A 27,170-nucleotide genomic window follows, 5' to 3' on the forward strand; every position below is an offset into this window, starting at 1 on the left:
TGACTAAAGTCGCCTTTGTCCGTATCTAAGTCACTAGAATTCATTAATAATACGTAAACACTCACGCGCACGCACATTGCCATATATATATACGTGCACAGTGTGTAAACTTGCAATAAAAAATTTGTCTTGAGTAATGGAGAAACTACATACATATGATTTCTGTGGCGGTGATGGTTATGATGCTGTCGTTGTTGGCTCCGGATATGGAGGTTCCGTTGCTGCTTGTAGGCTGTCCATGGCAGGCTTTAAGGTGTGTTTGTTCGAGAAAGGGCGTAAATGGGAAGCTAAGGATTTTCCATCAGACAGTTTCAAGATTTTGTCCACTCTTAGGCTGGAAAACAAGAACATGGGAATCAACATCGGCCCTAAAGATGCGCTGTTTCAGGTTCGTTGCATCCAAAACATCGCGGATTTTCTCAGACATTCTTTCTGATACATTGCATTTTTGGATCAGCAAAACTGTATAACTTCTTAATATAACAAATTCTGATCAATGCTGGCTTCGGCTATAGGTACATATACAAGACGATTCTCTTGCAGCGACGGCCTGTGGCTTAGGTGGAGGCTCACTTGTGAATGCAGGAATTATACTACCTACAACAGTTCGCGCACGACGTGATCCTAGATGGCCCGAGCCCTGGGAAAAGTACGAGGCCTTAGTATCGGAGATGCTAAATGTACAGAGTGTTCCAACGGTGTTCCAGAATTCCAACATCATGCAACAAGTGGTCGACAATGAGTACGATAAGAGCATCCACGAGCAAATAAAACTGAGCATAAACTTCGACGTGGAGGATTCTAGAAAGTTCCAGCAACCAGTAAGTTGTCTAGCATGCGGGAACTGTCTCGCTGGATGTCCTTACAACGCTAAAAACTCTACTGATAAAACTTACTTGGTGTCAGCCATTGAAGTGTGTTTCTCATCGTATCAAGTTTTTTTTCAACAAATTATACGATATCTCTCCTCATTTGCTCTAAAACTATTTTCACAGGCAGGATGCATAAAAAGAACAGAAAGTGAGGTTCATTATGTGGTGAGAAACGACGATAATATCTATAGAGATAAAGGAGGCTTCGAAGCTAGAAGCAAACGACGATGGCTTGTATTTCTCAACGAATTTGACTATGTGGCGTCTGACATAGTTATACTTTCAGGTATGCTCATTCAAAGAGGATAATAGTTTCATTTTTGCTTAAAAAAATGGAGTATAGATTAGGTCGTTCATTGTTGCAGCTTGGTACAGCAAAAATACGTTTCCAGTCGCGTTTGAGAGGATTGTCAACGTCAGAGAAGCTTGGCTCGGGATTGAGCTGCAATGGGAGCAATGTGGCCTACTTGGCTGGAAGCTCAGCCCCTTTAAACACGTATGGACTAAACGAAACACAGTTTTGTGGTCTACCGTTTCAAGAGAGACCAGGACCGTCCATTTCTTCATCGTTGGGGTTCACCATTCAGGTATACTGATTTGCTTAAGCAGATTTCTTGTGCAGCATAATGCTTCGGTTAATTTATGTTTTTTCTGCAGAGCGCTGTGATTCCCGCTGCATATTCAAAGGAATCACAACTTACAAATGGCAATCGAGCAACTGTTTCTTACACGTCGTGATAGATGTTTTAAAGCGAGCCGTAGGCTTGAAGCGCGACCAAGATATGGTTCTAAATGTAATGGGATATGATGACAGCAGTGGACAGCTCACTTTCGATAAAGTTGCGAACAAGATCAAATTTTGCCCTCTGGAAGCTTTCCAAAAACTTGCAAAGAAGCTTGGAGGAGCTTTGTTCATGTCGCGATACAGGAGCACATCCGTCCATCTGTTGGGAGGTTGTATTGCAGCATCCGACGCCTCATCTGGCGTATGCAATCCGGATGGTCAAGTTTTTGATGGCTCGTCTTTAAAAGGAGTGCACGATGGACTGTATGTGTGTGACGCCTCCATCATACCTTGCTCAGTTGGGATCAATCCGTGTCTCACTATTGCTGCTGCAGCCGATAATCCAGAATAGGAGGGCAAAGAAGTATAATATTCGATATTTTGGGGAACGAGGGCTCAACTCAAAATTTAAGAGCCGTGACGACTCAGAAGTTGTGGCAAAAGAAACGATGTTGGAGGAATGCCATGCACAACTTATCTGAAGTTGAGGTTCAAACGTGCACGAGCTGGGAAGTTCGTTCCCTTCTGCAAGGCGAAGTAGGCGGCCACATCATATGCAAGAGTGTAGAAATGGAGAAGATGCATATCGTTCATGGAGAAGTTGAATTGTGCACAACAAACCTTATACACAGTATATGCATTATCATCTCCTCCTTGCATCTTCATCTGGTTCAAGGTTTGATTGATTTCATCTTCACATTTCTTCATTTTTTTTTATTCACAGAGTGATATGAAAGAAAGGCGTCCCGTGCAGATATGTTCTTGAAGGGAGAAAGGTAATGAGCCCTTACCTACTAGCGTTATACGCATGGAGAGAGTTGACCACGTTGGACGTTAAACTCAGTGAACAAACGGGAGATAAGACGACGAATCTAAAAGGGAAGCTTCGCATTTTTGCGCTAGAGCTTCTGAAATGCATGTGCACACTTGAGGGCAGAAGCAGGATTGAGTTCTTGTCTCTTTTAACGCGATCCCTCATTAGGACTTACATACTTCAAGCACCGCGAACAAGCCACGAGAGCTTCACCGCCTCAGATTTCACTCAAAGACCCTATCCTAGTAGCAAGATTCATGAAATCAAGACAGGTGAACACATCCACATTCAATAGCTGATTATGACCCTTTTTTTTTTACAATTATCATTACATTGGTAGAAGATGACTTCACAATCAGCTGCCAGCAATGGCGAAGCCATTAATCACGATGCTCAACGAAACACTATTATCCCCTCCTGCTACTCAATGGCTACTCAACTGAAAGCTTTTCCCTACCAACTGAGCCAGATGATCTTGTAAGAACTTTTCTACAGGAGGGGCACGATGTACTACTACGAACGAGGCTGCACCCCTTGAACGCCTCAAACGACTTCTCTATTGAAGATATCGGCAAAATAGACATTCCAACTGGTAAATTCATACGCCCATTTTTCAACCATCACTCTTCCTAGCCATAGCTCAACATACAGTCTTTCCGTGCTGTATGGGGAATCCATAAAAGTACACGTCGTTGCACATTGCGTGGGAGGCTTAGCCATCCACATTTCTATAATGGGAGGCCATGTTTCAGCCAAGCACATTGCCTCTCTATCGTGTACAAACTCTTCAATGTTCTTCAATCTAACGACGTCCGCATCCATCAAAATGTGGCTGCCCCTTATTCCGGTACGCCTCTTTTCTCAACATACTACACACTCTACAAAAAGTCCGATCATTTCAACAATACATAAAAATGTGCAGATCTCGATGACGATAATGGGGAAGAACAAGACGCTGCATCTCTTACAAACATCAACCACGAGCATCACACATCGCCTCCTGAAATCCATAGCACGCCTAATCCCGCGCCAGGAAAGATGCACATGTGAGGTCTTCTCAGGTATATTTGGCAACACATTCTGGCACGAGAACGTCAGCCACGCGACACATCACTAGATGAGCAAGGAGAATCAGACAAAGCTTCCGATGGCAGGATTCTCCCACCTGAGAAAGATCTGCAACGCCGGCTTCATAGTGGATAGCAGCGGAGGCAACACGTACCTCATCCACCCCGAGAGAATGGTGCTGCCAACGCTGTACATATCAGGCAAAATAGTGATCCTCGTGACTCCAGAAACTTCTTTTCTTCCTAATAAGTACATGAAGCTGCATCGTTATAGGCATGAGAGGGTGGTGGTCGATGGCTTCGGCCACTCTGACCTTTTGATCGGAGAAGAATCGCACGAAAGATTTTTTCCACACACTCAGAGGCATATCGAGTTGGCCGAAGACGAGCAAGATTAGTTGAGGAAAAGGCACAGAAACTACGAGGCCGTAGCATGGAGTGATGATCCGTATAAACAGGGGCGGACGCAAAAATAAATAACGATAAGGGCTATGATTTATAAATTTTATTTTAAAGTATATTTTTGGGTGTTTTAGCTTATTTATAAGGGCTTTTATATACTAATTTGCCTTAAATTTAGATAAATTTTAAATATTTATAAAAGAAAAAAGATTAAAAAACCATTTTGTTAAGGGCTTTAGCCCCACCCTAAGTATATATGGGTCCGCCCCTGCGTATAAAGATGGTGCAGGATTTGGGAGCTGCATCATCATATTGATGCTTGTTCTTCTCTTCATAGCAGGATTTTATTGGTGTTAAGTTGCATATGTGATATAGTTTGTCCAACTTGGTGGATTTGAGTGATAAGGCTACAACGGAAGAAGAGATTGAGCTGCCAAATCCGGAGCCTTATATAACAACTACTACGGAAGAAGAGATTGAGCCACCAATTCAAGAGATTGAGCATGTTTTCGGGATGAAGATTGATTTTTTGTTATTATGCAATACTTCCATTTATAGCTTTCTAGCATGTAATAAGAACGTGAATAAAGGATTTATCCTCCCATTATGAAATACTCCCTCCATCACCCAATATGTGTCTTACTTTGACTAGACACGGATTTAAGAAATATAAAGGAAGGTAGGTTGAAAAACTTAGTGGTTTGCGAGTCTGATAGGACAGGAGGTCATATCGAGAAAATTGAGCACTCGTCGTACGTGAAAAGCGAAGAACGACCCTAAAAAGAGGGTAGGATTTTCGGCTATTAGGTTTCAGAAGAAAGATAATTTCACTACTCAAATTTAATTCTCAGGACTCGATCTATGAGATTTCTATAATTTATAGAAATTTTCGGCTGTTTTATCCGAAAATTCGACTCGGGAAAAAATCATGAAGAAAACCCGGGAATATTTGACTCAATCTATTCTAATATTTTAATGGTTCAACTATTAAGGAAAATAAATAAACAATATGTAATTAAGGAAAACAACTAAAGATATCAATGCGAGACGAAGTCCTTGTATCTCGCGGGCTTGGTCGTGCGTCTCTTTGGCCAGTCCTTCTTAGGCTGCTCACTATTTCCGCGGTGCTGATCACCCGTTGGGCTATTGTATCGACATCCGGAGAAGGGGCCACGCGCACGGCAAGCGAGTGCATGGCTTTCGTTGGTTCGTGTGTAGTGAGCCCCTATCGACTCCCCCTCCATAACAACCGCCTTGTCCTCAAGGTGGACATTGGGAAAATGTTATTGGAGTATGCCTAGGACTCCCGCGCTGGTTCAACTGTTGTATCCGAGGCCCGTTTGACAAGCCACTTTTCTTGTGGGAATCGATCGACGAGGACCGTACGAGCTGCTGTAGCGTTTGCCGGAATATCAAATGGATGGCTCCGATGAAAAGTGTTGGACAGAATTGTTGGCTCAAAAATGGAGGGTACATAATTCTTGACAAGAGAAACATGGAAGACGTTGTGGATCTTGCTTGTAGACGATACGCCACCTTCCCTATCCTTTTGAAAGAGGCTTCCCGACCGAAAGCTGACTATACGGTTGTAGTTTGAGGAGGACATAATCACCCACTTGGAACTCAATATCGCGTCGATGGAGATTAGCAAACTCGTGAAAGATTAATGGGCTAGATTAGATTAATATGAAATAATTCTATTGGGCTTGGTCCAATGTTACATTTATTCTATTATATATATGCTCTATTGTAGAGAATAGAAGATACAGAAAACCTAATTCTCTAAGAGAGAAAAGCGGCGCTACGTTCACAAGAGATTTCCTAGCTTTCTCTATAGAACGATTGTACAGAGGAATTGTTCTTGCATCGGATCAGAATACACGTGGACCTCGATAGTAGTGGATTCAATTGCAGGACACAATCGTAGAAGAAAACACAACAACAAGTAAGATTTAGTTTCGTTGTGTATTACGTGCTCAACTTGCAATATGATTATAAATCTAGATCTGTTATTCTTGTTTGCAATTTCCGCTGCGCTCATTAGATGAATACAAGAATTCCTAACAAGTGGTATCAGAGCCCAGGTGGCTATGGGTTGTGCCTGGATGAGCCCCGGTTAGGGTCGGGCCCTGAAGGACTTGGGTTAGAGTCGGGCCCAGGATGACCCAGGGGCCAGGGCTGGAACGACCCATGTTTGTGTCGACTGCGTTCCCGATGTGGTCTCAGTTTGAGGGGAGGTTTGTTGGGTTACAAACCTATCCCACATCGGATAATTGAGGGAAGTTGAAAGGTGTATATAATTCTTGTCAAACCCCAATTAGTTTGAGGCCTTTTGGGAGTGACCCAAAAACAAATCCGTGCGGGCTTGACCCAAAACGGACAATATCAAACTAATGTTGCAGTCGACGATCCTAACAGTGGTATCAGAGCTCAGGGCTCGATTCATAATTAATTTTGTTTCCTAATTAATTTGTGGATGATTTTGGAAATCAAAATTCTGAAATTGGATTTCAAAATTCTTTGTCTCGTCTTCACCGGGAAGCAGCCGTAGTCTTGGACAGCGACAGTTTGCTTTCCGGGCAGCCAAAGCAGCGAGCGAAGGGCTGGACAGCAGCAACGCTGCAGTCGCAGCAGCTCCTTCTCAACGTGCTCCAGCAGGCAGCAGATCCGGCGGGCTGGCGGTGGGGAATGTGGCGCGTGGCGGTTGATTCTGCCGGAATTGGATGTGGATCCGAGAATTGGTCCATTGGATCTTTGAGATGCGTACGCAGCCATTGATGGGGATTTTAGGGAGTATTTGGAATTTTAGTACTCTGTATTGAAACTGGCAAACTCAAGACTAATTTGGGGTATGTATTTATAAGAGTGAGATGCGAATGCCGATGGTTTCACACGCTTAACAATTAAGTAATCTCAATGCGGTCAAAACTTGGATTTGGAATTCAATGAATTGAAATTTGATTTCAATTGTATGTACAACATGAAGGCAGAACCATGGAGGTGAATTTTTCGAGAACCCTAGCGGGTTTTGAAGATCCGGGTCGGATCTGAATCGTGATTTCGATCACTGTAAATCACATTATTAATTTAGAATTAATAATATTAATCAAGCCAATAAATTATTTACTATCATTATTTTGAATAATAATAGTAAATGTGTTTTAATATTGTTTTAGAATTAATATTAAATATTTATTTATATTAGTTTGGAATTGATATATATTAGATGATAAATTTATTAATTGGATTAATGGATTAATGAGCTAGAATTTGTTAATATTATTATTTTGGAATAATAAATAATATATGTGCTTGATGATGATTTGGAGTTATTACTTGATGTACAAATTTATTAATTTAGAATTAATATAGATTGGATTAATTTCGTTAATTAGATTAACAAATTGGGACATAGTTATCATCTAGAAATGATAATATATACTCCACATCACAATATTAATTTAGAATTAATATTAAATATGTATAATTATATTAATTTAGAATTAATATAATTAAATCCACATTTAATTAGAGAATAAAATTTGATTTTATTTGTTAAGCATTATTTCATATCCTATGTGATAAACATGCTATTTGATTTATGCTTATTTATTTAACTATAGTAGTTAGAGACCGTTTCATTGTCTGGGTAGGCGGCGCCCAATATGTGTAGTCCGTGTTATACTATGTCTGGGTAGGCAGCGCCCAGTATTTGTAGTCCGTGTTATACTATGTCTAGGTAGGCGGCGCGGCGGCGCCCAGTAATTGTTTAAGATTTTAATATTAGATATTAAATTGATAATTAGTATCACAAAATTATTCCCCATAAAATATAAGTCTTGTTTTGAAACAAACGCATCGTCCATCATAATTGTTTGATGTTCCTAGCCTTTTCGACCACGAGTTTTACGCCAAAGTGTTTACTCTAAATCTACAAGGCCTAGGCTCATTCATAGATGCATGGTTGGCATCGTGTGATGGGGTTGACTTGCTTAAATTGTTTAGTGACGCCAAAGCGACCTAAATAGTTTATGGATGCATATTAATTGGATTATTAAACCAAGAATTGCAAAATAGTTGTTGCAATTGGCTTGGAGGCCTACCTTGTGATATTATTGTAGTGATGAGCCAAAGCAGGGGCTGCAATAATATAGACTTGGATCTTGGACCACTAAAATTTATATTTTATATAAATTCGTATTTTATGTTTGGGGGCATAATATATGTCAAAATTAGTGGGAGCTAATAAATACAATAAACCCTTGTTTGATTAGTGATGCGAATGTGATCTTTGCATGTTTTCTAATTTGCTTTTCGTTTTATTTTCTGTTCAGATAATATGTCAAACTTATCTTATGAGTGTATGATGGAAACAAACAAACTGACTAGGTCAAATTTCACGGAGTGGCAGAGAGACTGCCCAAAACTCAAGGCACAAGGTGCAATGAGTGGGAGCTCAGCTATGTTTGTCATTGAGATAAATATGTCAATGAATAACTCACAATCCTAGGTATTGGATACCGCTTGTGGTTCACACATTTGTAATAATGTGCAAGGTTAATTGACAGCAGGAAAGTGAGGCCTGAGGAAGTAGACCTACGTGTTGGAAATGGAGCAAAAGTTGCTGCCGAATGCGTGGGAACTTATAGATTAGATCTTCCCTCAAGACATAGACTAGATTTACATAATTGTTATTTTGTTCCAGTTATTTCAAAGAATATTATTTCCATTCCGATGTTGGACATCGAAGGTTTTTCCTTCCATTTTGCAAACAACAGATGCTCGTTTTCTAATAATGGATTGTTTTATGGAAATGCCTCTTTACAGAATGGATTATATATGCTTGAATGCAAGCGGAATATTCTCAATGTGTAAAATAAAGACTTAAGCTATGTAATACGAATAATGCTACTTATCTTTGGCATTGTAGACTTGGTCATATCAATGAGAAAAGGATAGCGAGATTGAGAAAGTTAGACTATCTAAATTCATTTGATTTTGAATCATATGGTGCTTGTGAATTCTGTCTCAAAGGAAAGATGACTAATAAGCCACTTTCTGGGAAAGGGGTGCGTGCTAATGATGTGCTAGAGTTGATCCACACAGATGTGTGCGGACCGTTTCCAACTCAAGCAAAAGGTGGTTATTCGTACCTCATTACTTTCACTGATGATTTGACAAGGTATGGATATGTGTATCTTATGAAACACAAGTCTGAGGCCTTTGAGAAATTTAAAGAGTTTAAGTGTGAAGTTGAGAAACAACTTGGAAAAAGTATCAAAACTCTTTGATCAGATCGAGGAGGGGAATACTTGAGCCGAGAATTTCTTGATTACTTGAAATCGCATGGAATTCAGTCAGACTGGACACCTCCTGGTACACCACAAATGAATGGAGCATCTGAAATGAGAAACCGAACATTATTAGATATGGTTCGATCCATGATGAGTTTAGCTAGTCTTCCTTTATTTCTCTGGGGTCATGATTTACTAACGGCTATTTACATTTTAAATAGGGTTCCTTCTAAATCAGTCGAGAAAACACCATATGAGTCATGGTGTGGCAAGAAAGCAAGTCTTAACCATATCCGGACCTGGGGTTGTCCAGCTTTTGTTAAGAAAATGATGACTGATAAATTGAAAACTAAAAGTGAGAAATGTTATTTTGTGGGATATCCTAAAGAAACTAAAGGGTACGATTTCTACTGTCCTGAAAATCACAAGGTGATAACATCAAGGAATGTGACGTTCCTTGAAGACAGATATGTCTGCAAGGAACAAGGTCAAAATACAGTAGATCTTGAAGAAATTCAAGAACCACAAGTTAACAATGAGGATGAGATTTTATCCACTGGATTGGACAATAACTCAGTGGGAGTTTTTGATGATCTATTGGGAGGGGAAATTACTCTTAGAGAGGACCTTAGAGAAATTCTCGAAGGACCACCTCAAGACAATGAGATGCATCAAAGGCAAGATGATACAATAGTTGCATCACCTCTACCTCAAGAAGATCATAGTGATATTCCCGAACCTTCTCACATACAGAATGAACAACTTGAACCAGAGCAAAACCAACTCAATAGGCCTAGAAGGATTCGTCGTGCACCTAAGAGGCTGAATCTAATGGTTGAGAACCAAGATGATGAAGTTGATTTAGATGATGATGAGCCTAAGACCTATACCGAGGCGGTGTCAGACACCGATCGAGAGAAGTGGCTTGAAGCCTTGATATCTGAAATGGACTCGATGTACTTCAACTTAGTCTGGGAACTAGTTGACTTGCCAGATGGGGTTTACCCCATAGGTTGCAAATGGATCTTCAAAAAGAAGAGAGATGCAGATGGCAAAGTACAAACCTACAAGGCTAGGTTAGTGGCAAAGGGTTATAGTCAGCGAGAAGGCATTGACTATGATGAAACCTTTTAGCTAGTTGCTAAGATCAAGTCCATTAGGATATTACTTGCAATAGCTGCATATTACAACTTTGATATTTGGCAAATGGATGTCAAAACCGCATTTCTTAATGGAGAATTAGAAGGCGATGTCTATATGACACAACCAGAAGGTTTTGTATCGAAAGAAAGGCCGAATGCAGTGTGCAAGCTAAAGAAGTCCATCTATGGACTTAAGCAAGCTTCGAGGAGTTGGAATATTTGTTTTGACAGAACAATCAAATCGTTTGGTTTTGTCAGAAGCAAAGAGGACCCATGTGTTTATAGTAAACGCGAGAATGGTAACGCTGTCTTCCTTATCATATATGTTGATGGCATCTTGATTACGGGAAGCGATCTTTCCATGATGCAATCCGTGAAAGAATGGTTGTCTAGTTCCTTTATGATGAAGGATCTGGGTGATGCTTCCTACATCCTTGGAATTAAGATCTATCGAGATAGACCAAATAGGATGTTAGGATTATCACAATCCACTTACATAGACAAGTTGCTAAGACGCTTCTCAATGGAGAATTCTAAGAAAGGTTTTCTTCCTATGGGACATGGCATTGTATTGTCAAAGAAGGATTGTCCTTCTAATGACAAAGAAAGAGACAGCATGAAAAGGATCCCGTATGCTTCGGCTATAGGATCTATTATGTATGCCATGATTTCTACTAGGCCAGATGTGGCCTATGCGCTTAGCATGACAGGCAGATTTCAGCAAAATCCCGGTGAGGAACATTGAAAAAATGTTAAGACAATTCTTAAGTACCTTAGTTACTGGGTACACTGATGCTAGTTTCCAAACAGACCATGACGACTATAAGTCTCAGTCTGGATATGTTTTTGTCCTCAATGGTGGACCAATGAGTTGGAATAGTTCCAAACAAGGTACAACTGCCGATTCCACCACCAAAGCCGAGTATATTGCTGCATCTGAAGCTGCCAAAGAAGTTGTTTCTTTGTTAGAGTTCGTTAAAGAACTGGGTGTCATTCCGAGTGCCAATAGTGCAATACCTTTGTATTATGACAACACTGGTACTGTTGCGCAAGCAAAAGAACCCAGAGCTACGAACAGGAACAAGCATGTTCCCAGAAGATATCATCTGATCAGAGAACTAATTGAAAGAGGCGACATAAAATTAGAAAGAGTACCCACTGATGATAATTTGACTGATCCTTTCACCAAACCGTTATGTATAGCAAAACATAACAAGCACTTTGAGAGCTTAGGTGTTAAGAATGTTGGTAGATGGCTTTAAGTCAGAGAGAGTTACAGTTTTATATGTCTTAGAAACATTTTGTGTTGAGACAATATTACTTGATCACATTATATGAAAATTTTAATTTTCAATGGGTTTTGTGCACTTATTGGAATAATTGTTTAAAATGTTTGTATTTATTCTAAATATTTGTTCCCTTGAATTATGGCTGTCGTTAATGGTGTGAGACATTAATGATATAGTATAATTCTAAAATAGCCCTAACCAATGATCATCAAGAATGGGATATTGATAATATGTTATAGGTTAGCATGGGGTTTGCATCACATTCTTCGAGAATGTAGTTGTTCTCACAACTATGAGATATTAGATACTCGTGATGGACACATGGTATACTTTGGAGAGTATTGGTATACCCTACTATTAAACTGTTTTGTTAAGTGTCTACAGTTTATTAGTACATGAAGTATGTAATAGTCCTTGGATCTGAGGTCATTACACATTTTGTTTGTTGAGTGGTGTGCTTTGATCTTGTCCAACGCTTTGCCTCCCAAAGGAGGATTGAGACACAGACTTGTGTTGGGTATATCATAAGACAAATGGAAATGGTAGTTGAGCCAAGAATGAGATTCATTACTCGATTAGAATTTCGAGAGAACACTCAAATTCTCTATATTACTTGACCATTAAGTCATTGGCCAATGCAAAGATATATTCAATTAAAGTAATTGAATATGATCGAATGGGTCATTTAATAAAGATGAGATAAAGTAATTGAGCTATTTGGATGACACATGACAAATCTTAGGATCAATCGGGTGGTTCGTGAATGAAAGGATATTACTATAAACTTTGTGTAAAGGCTTGTTTACCGAATTCACGTAAACGTCCTTCATATATCGAGCTACGCTGCCAACGCAGTCTAGGAGTTTTGTGCAGACTTCGATTAGATCGTCGTCGATAATGAGGCCTAAAGGGTCGCACTATATGTGTATTTTGATCCGCTCAAGGGTACAATGTTAGAGCTGTGTATTATATCTAATGCTAGTCCAAGTGGAAGATTGAAAGATTAATGGGCTAGATTACATTAATAGGAAATAATTCTATTGGGCTTGGTCCAATGTTACATTTATTCTATTATATATATGCTCTATTGTAGAGAATAGAAGATACAGAAAACCTAATTCTCTAAGAGAGAAAAGCGGCGCTACGTTCACATGAGATTTCCTAGCTTTCTCTATAGAACGATTGTAACGAGGAATTGTTCCCGCATCGGATCAGAATACACGTGGACTTCGATAGTAGTTGATTCAATTTGCAGGACACGATCGTAGAAGAAAACACAACAACAAGTAAGATTTAGTTTCGTTGTGTATTACGTGCTCAACTTGCAATATGATTATGAATCTAGATCTGTTATTCTTGTTTGCAATTTACGCTGCGCTCATTAGATGAATACAAGAATTTCTAACAACTCGGCCATCGATTGCTGGGATTGGGCTATGCGATCCTTGAGAGCTTTCAATGTTGACTTGTGCTCCTCCAAAAGGTCTGCCACGGTCAAGTTATGCGAAGGCAGGTATAAGTAGCGAATAAATTAGGAGGTTCCTTCCATAGAGCGCTTGAAACGGGGACTACCATTCAAGCTACAGTTAATAGCCAATTTGGCCCGCGGAAGGAGAAGAAACCACCTATTTGGGCGATCATAAGTGAAGGCTCGAAAATACTTTTCTAATGCTCAGTTCGTGACCTTAGATTGGTCATCTGTCTAGGATGATAAGCCACTGTAAACTGCTGTTTCGTGCCACTTAGAGATAACAACTCATTCCATAAATCACTCATAAAAATAGAATCACAATCAATAGCTTGGTCTCCATGGTCTGATTATTTATCTCCATCAAGTTTGAAACCTGACAAATCTATGTTCTTACACAAATACCCTCGTATTAGCATATTTTTTTACACAAATATCCTTTGTTTTTATTTCTCTTCATCCGTTCCACCGTTCCACTATTCACAAAAAACTGATCTCAACTCCACGACAAGAATGTGCAGATTGGCAAAAAAAAGGGGTATGTGAGCCTTTATTCTAGCGGCAAGAAGCTTAGACATTATTGTATGAGGTGCCAAGTTCGAGCCCTCTTGACATTAGTTGTAATTGCCTTCTTTCTATAGGAGTTTATTTTTAAAAAAATAAAAAATTTGCAAAAAAAACAATCGCAATTCTCAAATTGAACCCCGATAGTGATGCCTTGTTGTTACGTTCTCCCTCTAACTAAATCCTAACAAATACCTAGCCACACGTAAATCCTAAACTACATATGCAATCAAAATGAAATAACAACTCGACACTCTCTCCATATCTCCATTCTTCACAAACTTATCTCTGTTCTATTTTCTTTCATGTTTATCTTCTCATTTGCAATTACAATGCATCAAGTTTTATCTACATATTTTAATAAACAAGAACTGTGTTTTTTTAGCACAAGTTTTATCTACACATTTTAATAAACAAAAACTGTGTTTTTTTAGCACAATGAAGCTTAATAAAGAAAATAACATTCATTAAGAAAAACAACTACATTTAAAAGTACCATATGCTAAAATCATAAATTTAAACAAAATAAACTACACATCGTGTTTCTTAACAAAAAAAACACAAGCTAAAACGCAAGCACTAGATAAACCTTGCTACCAAGCAACATAAATAAGGCTTTCATTGTCATACCTCAACCTCTCTGACGTAACAAATTTATAATAAACAAATATTCTTTCTGTTCCATAAAAAAATCATAAAATAGAAACGACACAATCTCTGCTTTTTCTTGCTATTATTTTACTCTATCTTCATCAACTCACAAAATAATGTATATAATCATACACAATACAATGCATATATCATAAATAATTTCATATCCGTATGCACATGCCTATGTATTCCTTTTTATTATTATGTGACGGATCAAGTCAGGTATCTGCTCGGGATTTTCATTGTATACGACCCGTAGGTCCCTTTTATTTATTTGATCTTTCCACGAACGCCCCTCTTTGTATTGACCTTTCCACGAAGGCCCATCTTTGCTATTTGTATTGACCTTTCCACGAAGATCCCTCTTTGTATTGACCTTTCCACAAAGGCCATTCTTTGCTCTTTGTATTGATCTTTCCACGAAGGTCCCTCTTTGCTCTTTTGTTTGACCCGTAGGTCTATTATCATTGTATATGACCCTTAGGTCTATTGCCATTGTATATCAGATCCAGGGCAAGACCGTCACATATCCTCTTTAATCATATGATTCATGTAATTTTAATAATATAATATATAAAACATATCAACTCTATCAATTGCATATCCATATCGTATTCCATCAAATAATTCCTATACCGTATAAAATATATTCATTACACCAATCATATATTCATATCATATTCTACCATAGATATCAAATAAGCCATACTAATATTATTTTCACAACATATTCCAATTATTCACTTTAGTCAAATACATAGCAAATAATCACATAACATATATGAAACTAAAAAACTAAATAATCACATAACATATATGAAACTAAAAAACTAAAAGCGTAATTTATACATAGATTATGATAGGCAATCTAACTGAATTCCAAATTCCTCTTTTCATTCTGCAATCCTTTATCTGTCGAATTCACATGCTCCCCATTTTTCTTATCCACAAATATTTCTTTTGCATCGCTTAAATCTAAAATGAAATTTAAGTTTATGCTTTAATTTTTCATTCTCTCCCTCTTCTTTTTTTTTCGTCGAAAAACCCCTTTTCTTTTTTTTTCCTGATAAAACTCCCCTTCCTTCCTATAAAAAAATATTCATCACCTATATACTACACACGTCAAATGCATGAGACGATATGGCCAGCTCCTCCCCTTATTTTCTCTACGCGCGTCCCAGTTTGTAACCAAATACATATACATGTAAGGAGCTGGCCATATAACCAATCAGTGGTAGGGAAGTCCAGTTTCATAGCATCTTCAAGTTTGAAGAGGTATCTGTTTCTGAAATCATTTTCCGAATTCCATCCTTGCCCAATTATGTCCTTCAAAAAAGCTAGTAGGACTTTTTCTTCACAATAAGTATAGCCACGTCTTGTCTTTTCACTCTTGGGCTTGTTATGCCCTATATCACTACCACTTGCGGAACCTACATCCATGAAGACCGAAAACGTAAAATATTCTCAATGAAATGAAGATTACAATACAACACAACACTGAGAAACTCTTTCGCTAATCTACCTCAATCAAATGAAAAAACACATAATAGCTCTCATGGAATGAACTTGTGTATCTCTCACTAACTCTTTCTCTCTCACCAGAGGATTCTGTTTACATAGTATAATACCCAATTTCAAATATTATACCCAATCTCTTTAAACAATGCATTATATGAGTAAATCAAGAACGACCACTTTACAATTGAATAATAAATTTTTATGGAGTCTCACACATAATCTCATACCTTGTGTCCTTTGAGTACCATCGACAACCATTTTTTAACCTTGATGCTCAGTCATGCCTAACCCAACAACGAAAAGAACCGATTAATGCACAAAACAAACAATACGAATTTCACATGGGAAATTAATGCATGAAACAAACACTATAAATTTTGTATACCTCATGTTGCAACTTTTTGTTGGACTGTAAATTAGGCAAATGAGATGAGTCCTATTTGTAAAAGACTTGGAGATGGAGACCTGCTTCATGAACTAAACGTGGAGAGGGTGGGATTAAAATGGCTGAAACACTTGAGAAGTGGAGCGATGGAATGCATAATGGAGACTTGAGAGTTGAGAGAGTGGAGTAATGGAGAAAGAGGTTGCATAACTAACGTGGATGGAGGTTACACGCCTTTTTCTTAATTTTAAAAGTAACTCTAAGGCATGTTCAAGTTATGTGAAATGATCAGATATGAGTGCAATTCTGAGCCTGTTCAAGTTACAACATTTAAATGCTGCGAGCCCGAGGAATAAATATGGGCCCGCACTGTGGAATACGCCTAATTCAAAACTTTTCATTTCTTGTCTTGAATTTCGGATCCAGAAACAAAGCGAAGATTACCGTTTTGCTCTGAGAATGTTGAATCAAGACAGTTCCCCTCATTTTCTCCGCTTACAGAAAAATGGCAAAGTGTATTAAACATTCAAATCTCCAACATGCATACATCCCAGTCTCTCATTTATTTAGTTAGTTGATTTGAAGTATGATTGAAGTGAATCCATACCAAATCAAGACTTCTTTCCTCATGAATTAAAGTCCATTAGTGGGTGGAAATTGTAATGAGTTTTGCCTGCAAGCGATGCGATGCTACCATTAATAGAGGGTGTGAAGATGCAATGAAGGAATGGGTGGATAAGTGTCATTCAATATTAATCACGTTCCTCCTACTTAAACACATCATTTGCGTTGCTAATTTCACAAACTTGAGCAACATACACAACCACCGTAACACAAAGATGACCATCCCTCCACAATCAGATTTCTTCTACAAAGGCTAATGATCTCCGGCATGTGACGGTGTGTTGCCTCATCATATTGAAGGGAGAGACACATTGGTCGAAGTTCGTCTCCCTTCATGGTTCCTACTTACGGTCGCGGGAGTGGATCCAGAACAAAAAAGGTTTCAAATTCTCCGAGTTTGAGCTTAAGGATCGGGTCAACCTTTTGTGGAAGCGGTACTACACATTCAAAGCTGTCCTCCCCATCCGAGGTGCGTACTGGCACCGGATGATTCACGGGATAATATGTTGAAGAACCCATTTACGCACTCCTCGCATGTGTGTTTGGGTTCGATGACTTAAAGGTCCAGGGACAAAAGGAGGTGGACGTCATCTCTGACAACACCGAAAAGATTTATCCGGGATGAAATCATAACCACCGAACTTGTGGAAGGAGAAGATGAGGTTAACTCTCCGACCGTGTTCCCTGGCCCAAACGTCGGCCGGAAGTTGTTCGAGGATGACACAGAGCCCAATGATCGCAAGTCCACTACCGATGGTGGGATCTACTTCAGAGACCTAGGATCGCAAGTCCACTGCTTATGGTCGGACGAGATGCTGCAAACTCGGGAGGAGAAGAGAAGGATGCTACCTAACCCCACCCCCTGTACCATCTCACGTTGTGGCCGGGCCTTCAACCTTGAAGTCGCCTCATAAGTTCGTGCGGGTCAAACTCCCCGATTAAGTGGTGGCCACATATTGTTAAACACCCATGAGCTCCCAGAAGCTGGGTTGGGTGAAGTCCTTCAGTTATTTAGCCACATGAATGAAGGGTGTTGACATGCAAAGTGTGGAAAAGGCCTTCCATTTTGATTGCTTCCTCCATTTATGTGTGTAAAAATTATGTCTATTATGTGTGGTGTTACGTTGTGTGTCAAAGCTATGTAAATAATAATCTTTTGTAGCTATTATGAAGGTGGTTCAGATGGTGGCCAGTAGGGAAGTAATTTATTGTGTCGCTGTAGTTGTTGTCTTCGAATTACACTATTGTAGTAGATTCATTGTGGACATCACTTGTATAAGGTGAGGTGGTTCTGTGATGTCGTTAATTAAAGTGTCCAATGAATTAGATAAGAAATCGCTGAAGATTAACAACTTAGAAGATGCTTATAAAAGGCACATAGTCATTGCCTATTTCACACACTTGCAAGAAAAACTAAAAGAAGGCTCTGTATTTACTTCGAACCCAAATGCAAATTAAATCATCTGCCACTGATATTAATCCCAAAATCACACCCATAAAGTTGTTCGTGCACTAGCACCGGCAATAAGGTTAAGTACATACCCAAAAGTACTAGATTGTTTAAAGCCACACTCCACTATGCACGTATATAAAACTGTGTTCTAGTTGGGGATGGGTCTGTGCAGCGACTCGGGACGCCGAAGGGGCATGAGGCTGAGCTCGGTTGCGGCCCGACAAGGCGTTCCGAGCTATTAGAGCATCCTTAATGCGCGGGGCCGGGCTGCAATGAGCGAGTCCCGGCCCGTGCATGGCGTTGGAGGGGAGAAAGTTCCGGCACAGGCCGGTCCCGGGGCTGCAGTTGCGGCCTGGGGACGCCGGGGTCCGACCTGACCGGCGTTAAGTGTGCCCGGGCCGCAACGAACGCGTCCCGGCCCAGCGTTAGATGCTCTCCGGGCCGGGCCGCAAGTCCTCAAAAATTTATTTTTTTAAAAAATTTTTGTCTATAAATACTGAATATTTTGCCAACATTCTTCCGCACTTTACCCATTTCAATACTCTTGTATTGCCATATTTTTGGCTTCTATGGAGTGGTTTAACAGCGATGAACGAGTTCGTCAACGCCAACAATTGGTACGTGCCGCCATCACCCCCATCGCATACGACGCCTAGTCTGGGGGTGACTAGCAATATCGACATAACATCGTCAGTTAGCACTGATGAGTACGAGATCAGTGATATGGAGCCCGCTGAAGGGAGGGGCAAGGGCAAGGTTGCGGATGATGAGGGGCCGAAGAAGTATAGTCCGCACGAGACATTGTGGCTGGCCAAGAACTTCGTCGACGTCTCCGAGGATCCTATCATCGGCAACCAGCAGAGCGGCAAGGTGTTCTGGCAGCGGATTGCGGAGAAGTACAATGTTGGTCGTCCTAGAGGGTCACTCGAGCGTAGCTACGTGAAGCTGCGCAAGCATTGAAGTCGGGTCCAGAAGGAGATGAACAAGTGGAATGGCAAGTGGACCAACGTAATCCGGATGTGGCCGAGCGGGCACAGTGAGATGGACCTCGTGGAGAAGGCCAAGGCGGAGTTCTTCGCTGACGGGAAGAAGCACTTCAAGTACTTCGACGTTTGGAAGATTGTTGAGAAGAGCCCGAAGTACATCGGTGGGGCCGAACCGACGACAAGTGGGGCGCTGAAGAGAACCAAAGTTTCCACCGCCGGAAACTACTCTTCGAGCGAAGAAGGTCCGGCAATTAACCTCAACGTGACGGACGACGACATCTTCTTCTCATCCCCTAGCACTCAAAGCAGTCCGGTGGGAACAAAGACGACAAAGAGGAAAGCGAAGGGGAAGGAAACTGCGAGCTACTCCGCTATGCCGCCACCGCCGCCCAATCAGTCTCTGGATAAGATCTCCGACTCTATGTCGGAGATGAGTATTACCTGGAGGATGAGCCAGCTGACGGAGTTGACATCGAGGGATACCTCGACAATGTTAGAGTTCGATTTCGAGTTGCACCATGAGATGATCGCCTACCTTCGCGCACAAATGAAGAAGTAGTAGTTTTATCCTTTTTAAAAAAAAATGTATGACTTGTATTTTTATTTTCTATGATTTTTAATTTGTTTTGTCTAGCATTTGTAATTTTAATTTCTACTGAACAATGTATTTTCCCGATTTGAATTGTTCAACATATTGCATTTACGAGTAAAATAGGTTGAAGTTGTGAATAGTGCAAATTATTAGTTGTGGCCCGGGTTGGGGCCTGCAGGGTTAGAGCAGTTGCGGTCTGGGACTCAAATTTAGGGGAATGATGACGTGGAGGGGACTTGGGGCCTGAATCCGGGCCAGGGTTAAGGATGCTCTTAGAGAATCACTAACGCCGCGGGCTGGATCAGACCATACCTGGGTATGGGTCCTGGCCTGCGGCCTGGCGCGATGGAGGATGGCGAGGAGCGGCCCAGGACACGCCTGGTGCCGCAGTTGAGGCCTGGGGAAGCTCCCCGTTGCGGCCCGGCTCGGGGTTGGAGGATACGGGGCCTTATCCGGTGCGTCCCGGCCCGGCGTTGGAGGCCCTTCGGGCTGGACCCAAGCCTCAATTTCTATTTTTTTTAGTTTGGAAGAGGAAGAAGAGGGAAAGAGGAGAGGAAGAAGAGGGAGATGAGCAATGGAAGAGAGTTGTTTTTCTTTCTTTCTTTTATGTTTTCATTTTTATTTTATTTTATAGTAAAATTTATAATTATATGTTGGAAATTTGAAAGTGGAGCTCTTATTTTTGATTTTCTTATTTTGATCAATTTTTTAATTTCTATTTTATAATTTATTATTTTTTAATTAAAAATGAATTTCTCATGTTATAAATGCTCAATGTTTTCAATTTTTACAAGTAAAATGAGTTGGAGTTGTGAATAGTACAATTTAATAGTTGGGGCATGGATGAGGTCTGCAAGGTTAGAGGAGTTGTAGCATAGGACTAAAATTTAGGGGAGTGATGACGTGGGGGGGGACTTGTGGCCTGAATCTAGGTCGGGGTTGTGGATGCTCTTAGGCCGCGCCCCATTGCAGCCCGGCCGGTGTTGTGGGCGCTCGGGCCGGACCCGGACCTCGACCCCGACCCCATTTTTTTAATTAAAAATTGATTTTTAAATTTTTATTACCTATTTGAACTCCACAACATTTTCATTCCTTCTACACTATTCCTATAAATTTTTTGAAATTTAATTGTACAAAGTTTTCAATTTTTTGAAATTATAATTTTGGAATTTTTTAAACTTGTAATTTTTAATTTATAGGGTTTTGTAAATTTTTTAAAATTTCTAGGGTTTGTATGAACAATAAATTTTTTAAAATATAATTGTCAACGTTTTCAATTTTAAGAGTAAAATAGTTGGAAGTTGTGAATAGCAAATTGATGTTTGTGGCCTGAATGGGGCATGTAGGGTTGTGGCTTGGTGCAGAAAATGAGGAGAATGATGACATAGAAGGGACTTAGAACCTGTATCCGGGACGTGGTTGGGGATGTTCTAATACCTCCTCAAATACTCTTCCATTGGAACATTAAGTTTTATGACGAAGAGATAAATATGATAGCTACACGCTAGAGTGTTAAATATACTTTTCCTTTCTTATTTTTATTAACAGATATCCCGAAATTTGATATAATATGTATATATATTTTTTAATATATTTGATCTTAAATCTTTCTAGTAGTTAAAACATAAAATAAATTGGTAGAGAGAATAATAGGTGTCCGAGTACAGTAAAATGCGAAATACAGTAAATATGATACGCACTAACTATATATATTGAGTATAATAGCGGCAGTCGCCTGTCTCCCTAAACCCTCGGCCAAATTTAAACCCTAGAGGTTGCGGCGGTGGAGTTTGTGTCGTCGGAGTTCTGCTGCAACCAAAGCTAATATGTTGCTTCTCTTTGAAACGCCGGCTGGCTTTGCTCTTTTCAAGGTTCTCGATGAAGGAAAACTTTCCAAAGTCGAGGTAATTTCGTCGGAGTTTCGTTTCCTTTCGTTTTCATGTTTTCACTTTGTTAATTTTTTTTTCTCATTTTTTTTTCTGTTGCAGGATTTGAGCAAAGAATTCGCCTCCCCTGACTCCGCTAGACAGGTGTAATCTCAAATGCTATTTTCTTCTAATTTTGCCAATTTCTACTTGTGATGAAATTCTATTTAGTTTAGTTTCTCTCAGATGGTTAAATTTATTGATTTTTCGGCATGCGTTCTATTGTATGTTCATTTTATTCTGCTAATTGATTATTCGTAATTTAAGCTGAATGTATGATTCCTTCTCATAGTTGATATGGTGTTTTTATGTGTCAAAGCAATGGACTTAATTAACCATTGATTTCATGTCAAATTTAGGTTGTCAAGCTGAGAGCATTCTCAAAATTTGAGAATACCGCAGATGCATTGTCTGCTGCTACGCAACTGATAGAGAGTAAACCCAGCAAAGGCCTCCGGAAATTCCTCCGTAGCCACTGTGATGGTGATATTCTAGCTGTAGCTGATTCTAAGCTTGGTAACACAATCAAAGAGAAGCTTGTAAGTTAGCATATCTTTATTATTGATTTGATTATATATCAAATTTGTGTGTGTATATGATTATTTTAAATCTTGCAGCAAATTGAATGCGTCCATAACAATTCGGTTATGGAATTAATGAGAGGAGTCAGAAGTCAATTGACTGAACTGATATCTGGCCTAGCAGCACAAGACGTGGCACCCATGAGCCTAGGTTTATCTCACAGCCTATCCAGATATAAGTTAAAGTTCAGCCCTGATAAGGTGAGTTATATGATTTAGTCACCAAAGAGGTTCAACATATGTGGCCTGGAGTAAACTGTGCATCTTAGTAATTGATGTGTAACAAGTTCAATTATAATGTCTTAATCGTAATATTAATACATCATAGGTTGTGTTGTTTTTTGTGTTTAACTGAAAGACAAAGGAAATGCTTGTATGCTAGGCATACTTATAAAACTTTTGTGCCAATGTTTGCAAAGGTGAATGGAAATATAATATTAAAGAGTTCTGATATGTGATTTTTGTTCTTTATTTTGTTGTCTGCCTCCATCTTTGTGGTGTATCAATGTAGCTGGTTCATGTTTGCACATTTTTGGTTTTCTTATCAATGATTACTCATGACTTATACTATAGGTTGATACAATGGTAATTCAAGCCATTAGCTTGTTGGATGACCTTGACAAAGAGTTGAATACATATGCAATGAGGGTCAGGGAGTGGTATGGATGGCATTTTCCCGAACTTGCGAAGATCGTGCAGGATAACATCCTGTATGCAAAGTCTGTGAAATTGATGGGCTACCGTTCCAATGCTGCCAAGCTTGATTTCTCTGAGGTAGATATTTTGTGTCGTCTTGTTTTCCCACCCCTTTTCAACTCTTAGTTATGGGATTTGATGAATAAAGATCTGTAAATAGAGATTAAACTTTTGCTTCTATTATATGCCATTTTTCATCTTTAAAGAGACCAACAATAACTAATTGCCTGCAGCTTCATTCATGACATTTATACATGCAAGTCTTTAATCTAAAAATTGGACCCTTTTGCCCATTGATAGTACGAAGCCCTCAATCAATTTATTTGAAGAATGACTTTCTTGTAAATTTCTTAAAGTTTTTACTTAACTGGTGGAGATTTAATTCCAGTACTTTCATTATGATGAAATATTGTAGATACTTCCGGAGGAGGTTGAGACAGAACTAAAGGAGGCAGCCGTGATCTCCATGGGAACTGAAGTTAGTGATCTGGATTTGGAGAACATAAAGGATCTATGCAACCAAGTTCTCTCTCTTTCTGAGTACAGAGCTCAACTGTACGACTATCTAAAAAGCAGGATGAACACTATTGCCCCGAATTTAACTGCACTTGTTGGCGAACTTGTTGGTGCTCGGTTAATTGCTCATGGAGGCAGCTTGGTGAATCTGTCTAAGCAGCCTGGAAGTACGGTGCAGATACTTGGTGCGGAGAAGGCTCTCTTCAGAGCATTGAAAACTAAGCATGCAACTCCGAAGTATGGTCTTATCTATCATGCATCTCTGATCGGTCAAGCTGCCCCTAAGCACAAGGGTAAAATATCACGGTCTCTCGCTGCAAAAGCTGCTTTGGCTATCCGCTGTGATGCTCTCGGAGATGGCGCAGATAACACAATGGGCGTGGAGAATAGAATCAAGGTATTTCCTGCTTTTCTTAGTATGTGAAGGAGGATCTTGTTTTCACAGTATGTTTTTTTAAAACTCATTTGTTACCTTTTGTAGCTTGAAGCACGGCTGAGGAGCTTAGAAGGAAAAGAACTAAGTCGTTCTGCTGGTTCGGTGAAAGGAAAGCCAAATATCGAGTTTTATGACAAGGACAGGAAGAAGGGATCCGGAGGGATGATCACTCCTGCCAAGGTCCGAAACATATTCTAGTAATACAATGCGGCCTCGATGATTTTAAGTGTAATTATCTGAAAGTAAGTTTCTTATTTTGCAGACTTACAATCCGGCAGCTGATTCAGTTCTTGCACTCACGGAATCACTCTCCAAGGATGACGAAGAAGAAGCAGAACCTGAAGTTGTTGAAGAAGAGCAGAAAAAGAAGAAAAAGAAAAAGAGGGCTGAGCCTGAAGATGCCACGCCAGGAGCAGTTGATGACGCAGAAGTTGAAACCGAGCCAGCTAAGAAGGAGAAGAAGAAAAAGAGAAAGCACACTGAAGAAGCAGACAAAGATGGTGATGCGGACGTCAGTGAGAAGAAGAAAAAGAAGAGGAAACATGCTGAAACTGAGGATGGCTGTGACGAGACTTCTGCTAAGAAGAAAGATAAAAAGAAGAAGACGAAGAGCCAAGACTGATGCATGTACGAGCAACAGGTCTAACATTTTTGTTCCTTGGGTCTAGATTTGGTGTTGTGCATGTAAGTAGGCCTCTTTCTTGGTAAGATGTTTCTTCGTTAACTATCATGGCTGTATTTCCTAGAATGCATTGGATAATTATGCTTTTGAAACGTGACTTTGTATTTTATTTTATTTATGTTAGTGAAATCTTAAATTTACATGCTTGTGCCTTCTAATTGCTTGTCTCACGCACTAGATAATTATGCTTTAAAATAATGACTTTGTTGTTTTATTTCAACCTATGAGGTTAGGGTTTTTTTTATCTCATTTGTCTCATGTCGAGCTTTTTTATATGCAAGTCTGTTTCTAATTAAATTAGGTTAAAATTTAATTAAAATTCAATATTACAATATTGTTCTGCTTTCTGCAAGTATATCCACTTTTTGTTGGACATGAATTTCAATACACAATTTATAAAGTATAAGAGTAATAGTGAAAAAATAATGAAAGTATTATTAGTGAATAATGAGTTTCACTTGGAAAGAGTTTCTAAAATTAGAAAATGCATACTCTTGTGGGACAGACTAAAAAGAAAAGAATGCATACTCTTATATACAAAAGGAGTATCACTATAGTGGATATTATTGACTAATCAATCAAGATCCAATTAAAAATAATACAGGCTTCATCGTTTAATACTCCCTCCGTCCCGTTTTAGCAGTCTTAGTTACTTTTGAGCACCCGTTTTATAAAAATGATAATAAATAGTTAAAGTGGAGAAAATGTAAAGTAAGTGAGAGAATAAAGATAAGACTCTTCTCTACATTATTCTCTAACTTATTTTATCATTTCTCCACTTTAACTATTTATTATCATTTTACAAAACGTGCTCAAAAGTGACTGTGACTGTTAAAGTGGGACGGAGGGAGTATATAAATATCTATTGATAAATTAAAGTCTGTTTCTGTTTTTCATTAATTAATATTTTCTTCGTCCCACTTTAAGTGATACTCCCTCCGTCCGCCATTAGGAATCGCATTCCTTGGCGGCACGAGTTTTAAGAAATATTAAAAAAAATGGGTAGAAAAAAGTTATATGAATAGGGGTCTCACTTGTAAATATTGGTTTTAAATGAAATGTGAGTGAAATGAGTTAGTGGAAAATGTGATCCTATTATCATTTATGGTAAAAAAAACCGGGACTTCTATTTGCGGACGGACTAAAATGAAAAAATGAGACTCTTATTCGCGGACAGAGAGAGTATATTTTATTTTTTTTGGATATCTCACTCTAATTGACATATTTTGTAAAATGGAAACTTCAGTTCTCTATTTTGTTCCCTCTAAAAAAACTGAATAAGAAATGTCCAACTTTGACCGGGACGAAGAAAGTATCTTTAACCTGGAGTTGGTATATAGTTCAAAACATTTTTTATTATGCATGCAATAAATTCAACATGTTAGTTTTTCTGATAAAAAAATCATTATCTAACCATGTCCAACATGTCCAAAATAATTGGATTGTGACTTCTCGGGAATTGCTTCGGTGCAATAACAATTCTAGCACCACTAGAAATTAATTACCATTGTCCAAAATATCAGGTTTTTCAGGTTACAAATAACTCGTACCTATTGATAAGTTAAAGTAGTGCAGATTTAATATTGTTTACTCAATGTTATATACAAATATTAAGAAATAATAATCACTGATCTCATTTTTCAGTAAATAGCAAGAAAAGTTTATTATACTGTTAGATTCATTTAGTGTTATTCCACAACAATCTTATTAATTTTCTAAGGTTAATAAATTTTTTAATTGACATTGCAAACCTTTCACGATAGTTATCCGGAGTCTATACTCTATATAGGTTGCAAAATTTAGTGTTTCTTCTGCAAAGGAACCGACTGAACAACCTTTAGTAATTTGATGACTTTCACCATTAAGTCTACAATATAAAAGACCTAGACTCGGTTACAATTTACCTTGAGAATTGCATATCATATTTGTGTTAGTTGGCTTAGGCTATATACAATATGATATGACAATTTGTTACATACTACGATATAGTTATGGTTTTCTTTATTAAAAAAATAGATAAATTTGTAAATGATATGAGTTTTAATACATAATTGGTAAAGTAAGAGAGAGAAGAAAAATATAGTGAAAGTACTAGTGTTAGTGGATTATAGAGCCCACATTTAGGATGATATATAGAGTTAATATTGATTTAAAACTTTCCATTCTTAGAATTAGTCTAATTTTAGTGAACGGCCTAAAATGATAAAACTTATCTATGTTTTTGGACGGAGGTAGTATACTATTAAATCAAATATTAATATTATATAATAATACTGAAATTCATTGTTATCAATAATACATATCCATTAACTCGTTCATTGACTTATACCTTCAATAATACTCCCTCTGTCCCAACTTAATTGTCACTCTTTTCCATTTCGATCTGTCCCAATTTAATTAACACACTTCATTTTTACCACAAATAGTAA

At 38.8% G+C, this 27,170-nt stretch overlaps 2 protein-coding genes and 1 long non-coding RNA gene across 3 annotated transcripts; all 3 read left to right on the plus strand.

The window, feature by feature from the left end:
• Positions 1–136: 136 nt before the first annotated feature.
• Positions 137–1,710, plus strand: LOC121800840. The gene is made up of 6 exons (XM_042200337.1): positions 137–388; positions 516–821; positions 996–1,158; positions 1,238–1,459; positions 1,530–1,657; positions 1,690–1,710. Exons 1-6 carry the CDS (start codon positions 137–139, stop codon positions 1,708–1,710), a joined length of 1,092 nt encoding a protein of 363 aa, XP_042056271.1.
• Positions 1,711–1,731: 21 nt separating this feature from the next.
• Positions 1,732–4,203, plus strand: LOC121800292. Its single transcript, XR_006050470.1, has 3 exons — positions 1,732–2,332; positions 2,411–3,317; positions 3,393–4,203. It is a non-coding gene; the product is annotated as an uncharacterized LOC121800292 (long non-coding RNA).
• A 17,434-nt stretch (positions 4,204–21,637) lies between these two features.
• LOC121801209 (probable nucleolar protein 5-2) lies at positions 21,638–24,881 on the plus strand. The gene is made up of 8 exons (XM_042200661.1): positions 21,638–21,809; positions 21,894–21,935; positions 22,190–22,369; positions 22,448–22,612; positions 22,985–23,185; positions 23,523–24,020; positions 24,105–24,239; positions 24,322–24,881. Exons 1-8 carry the CDS (start codon positions 21,732–21,734, stop codon positions 24,679–24,681), a joined length of 1,659 nt encoding a protein of 552 aa, XP_042056595.1. The 5' UTR covers positions 21,638–21,731; the 3' UTR covers positions 24,682–24,881.
• Positions 24,882–27,170: the final 2,289 nt, after the last annotated feature.

Source organism: Salvia splendens, chromosome 4 (assembly GCF_004379255.2).
Source record: "Salvia splendens isolate huo1 chromosome 4, SspV2, whole genome shotgun sequence".
NCBI classification, from domain to species: domain Eukaryota; kingdom Viridiplantae; phylum Streptophyta; class Magnoliopsida; order Lamiales; family Lamiaceae; genus Salvia; species Salvia splendens.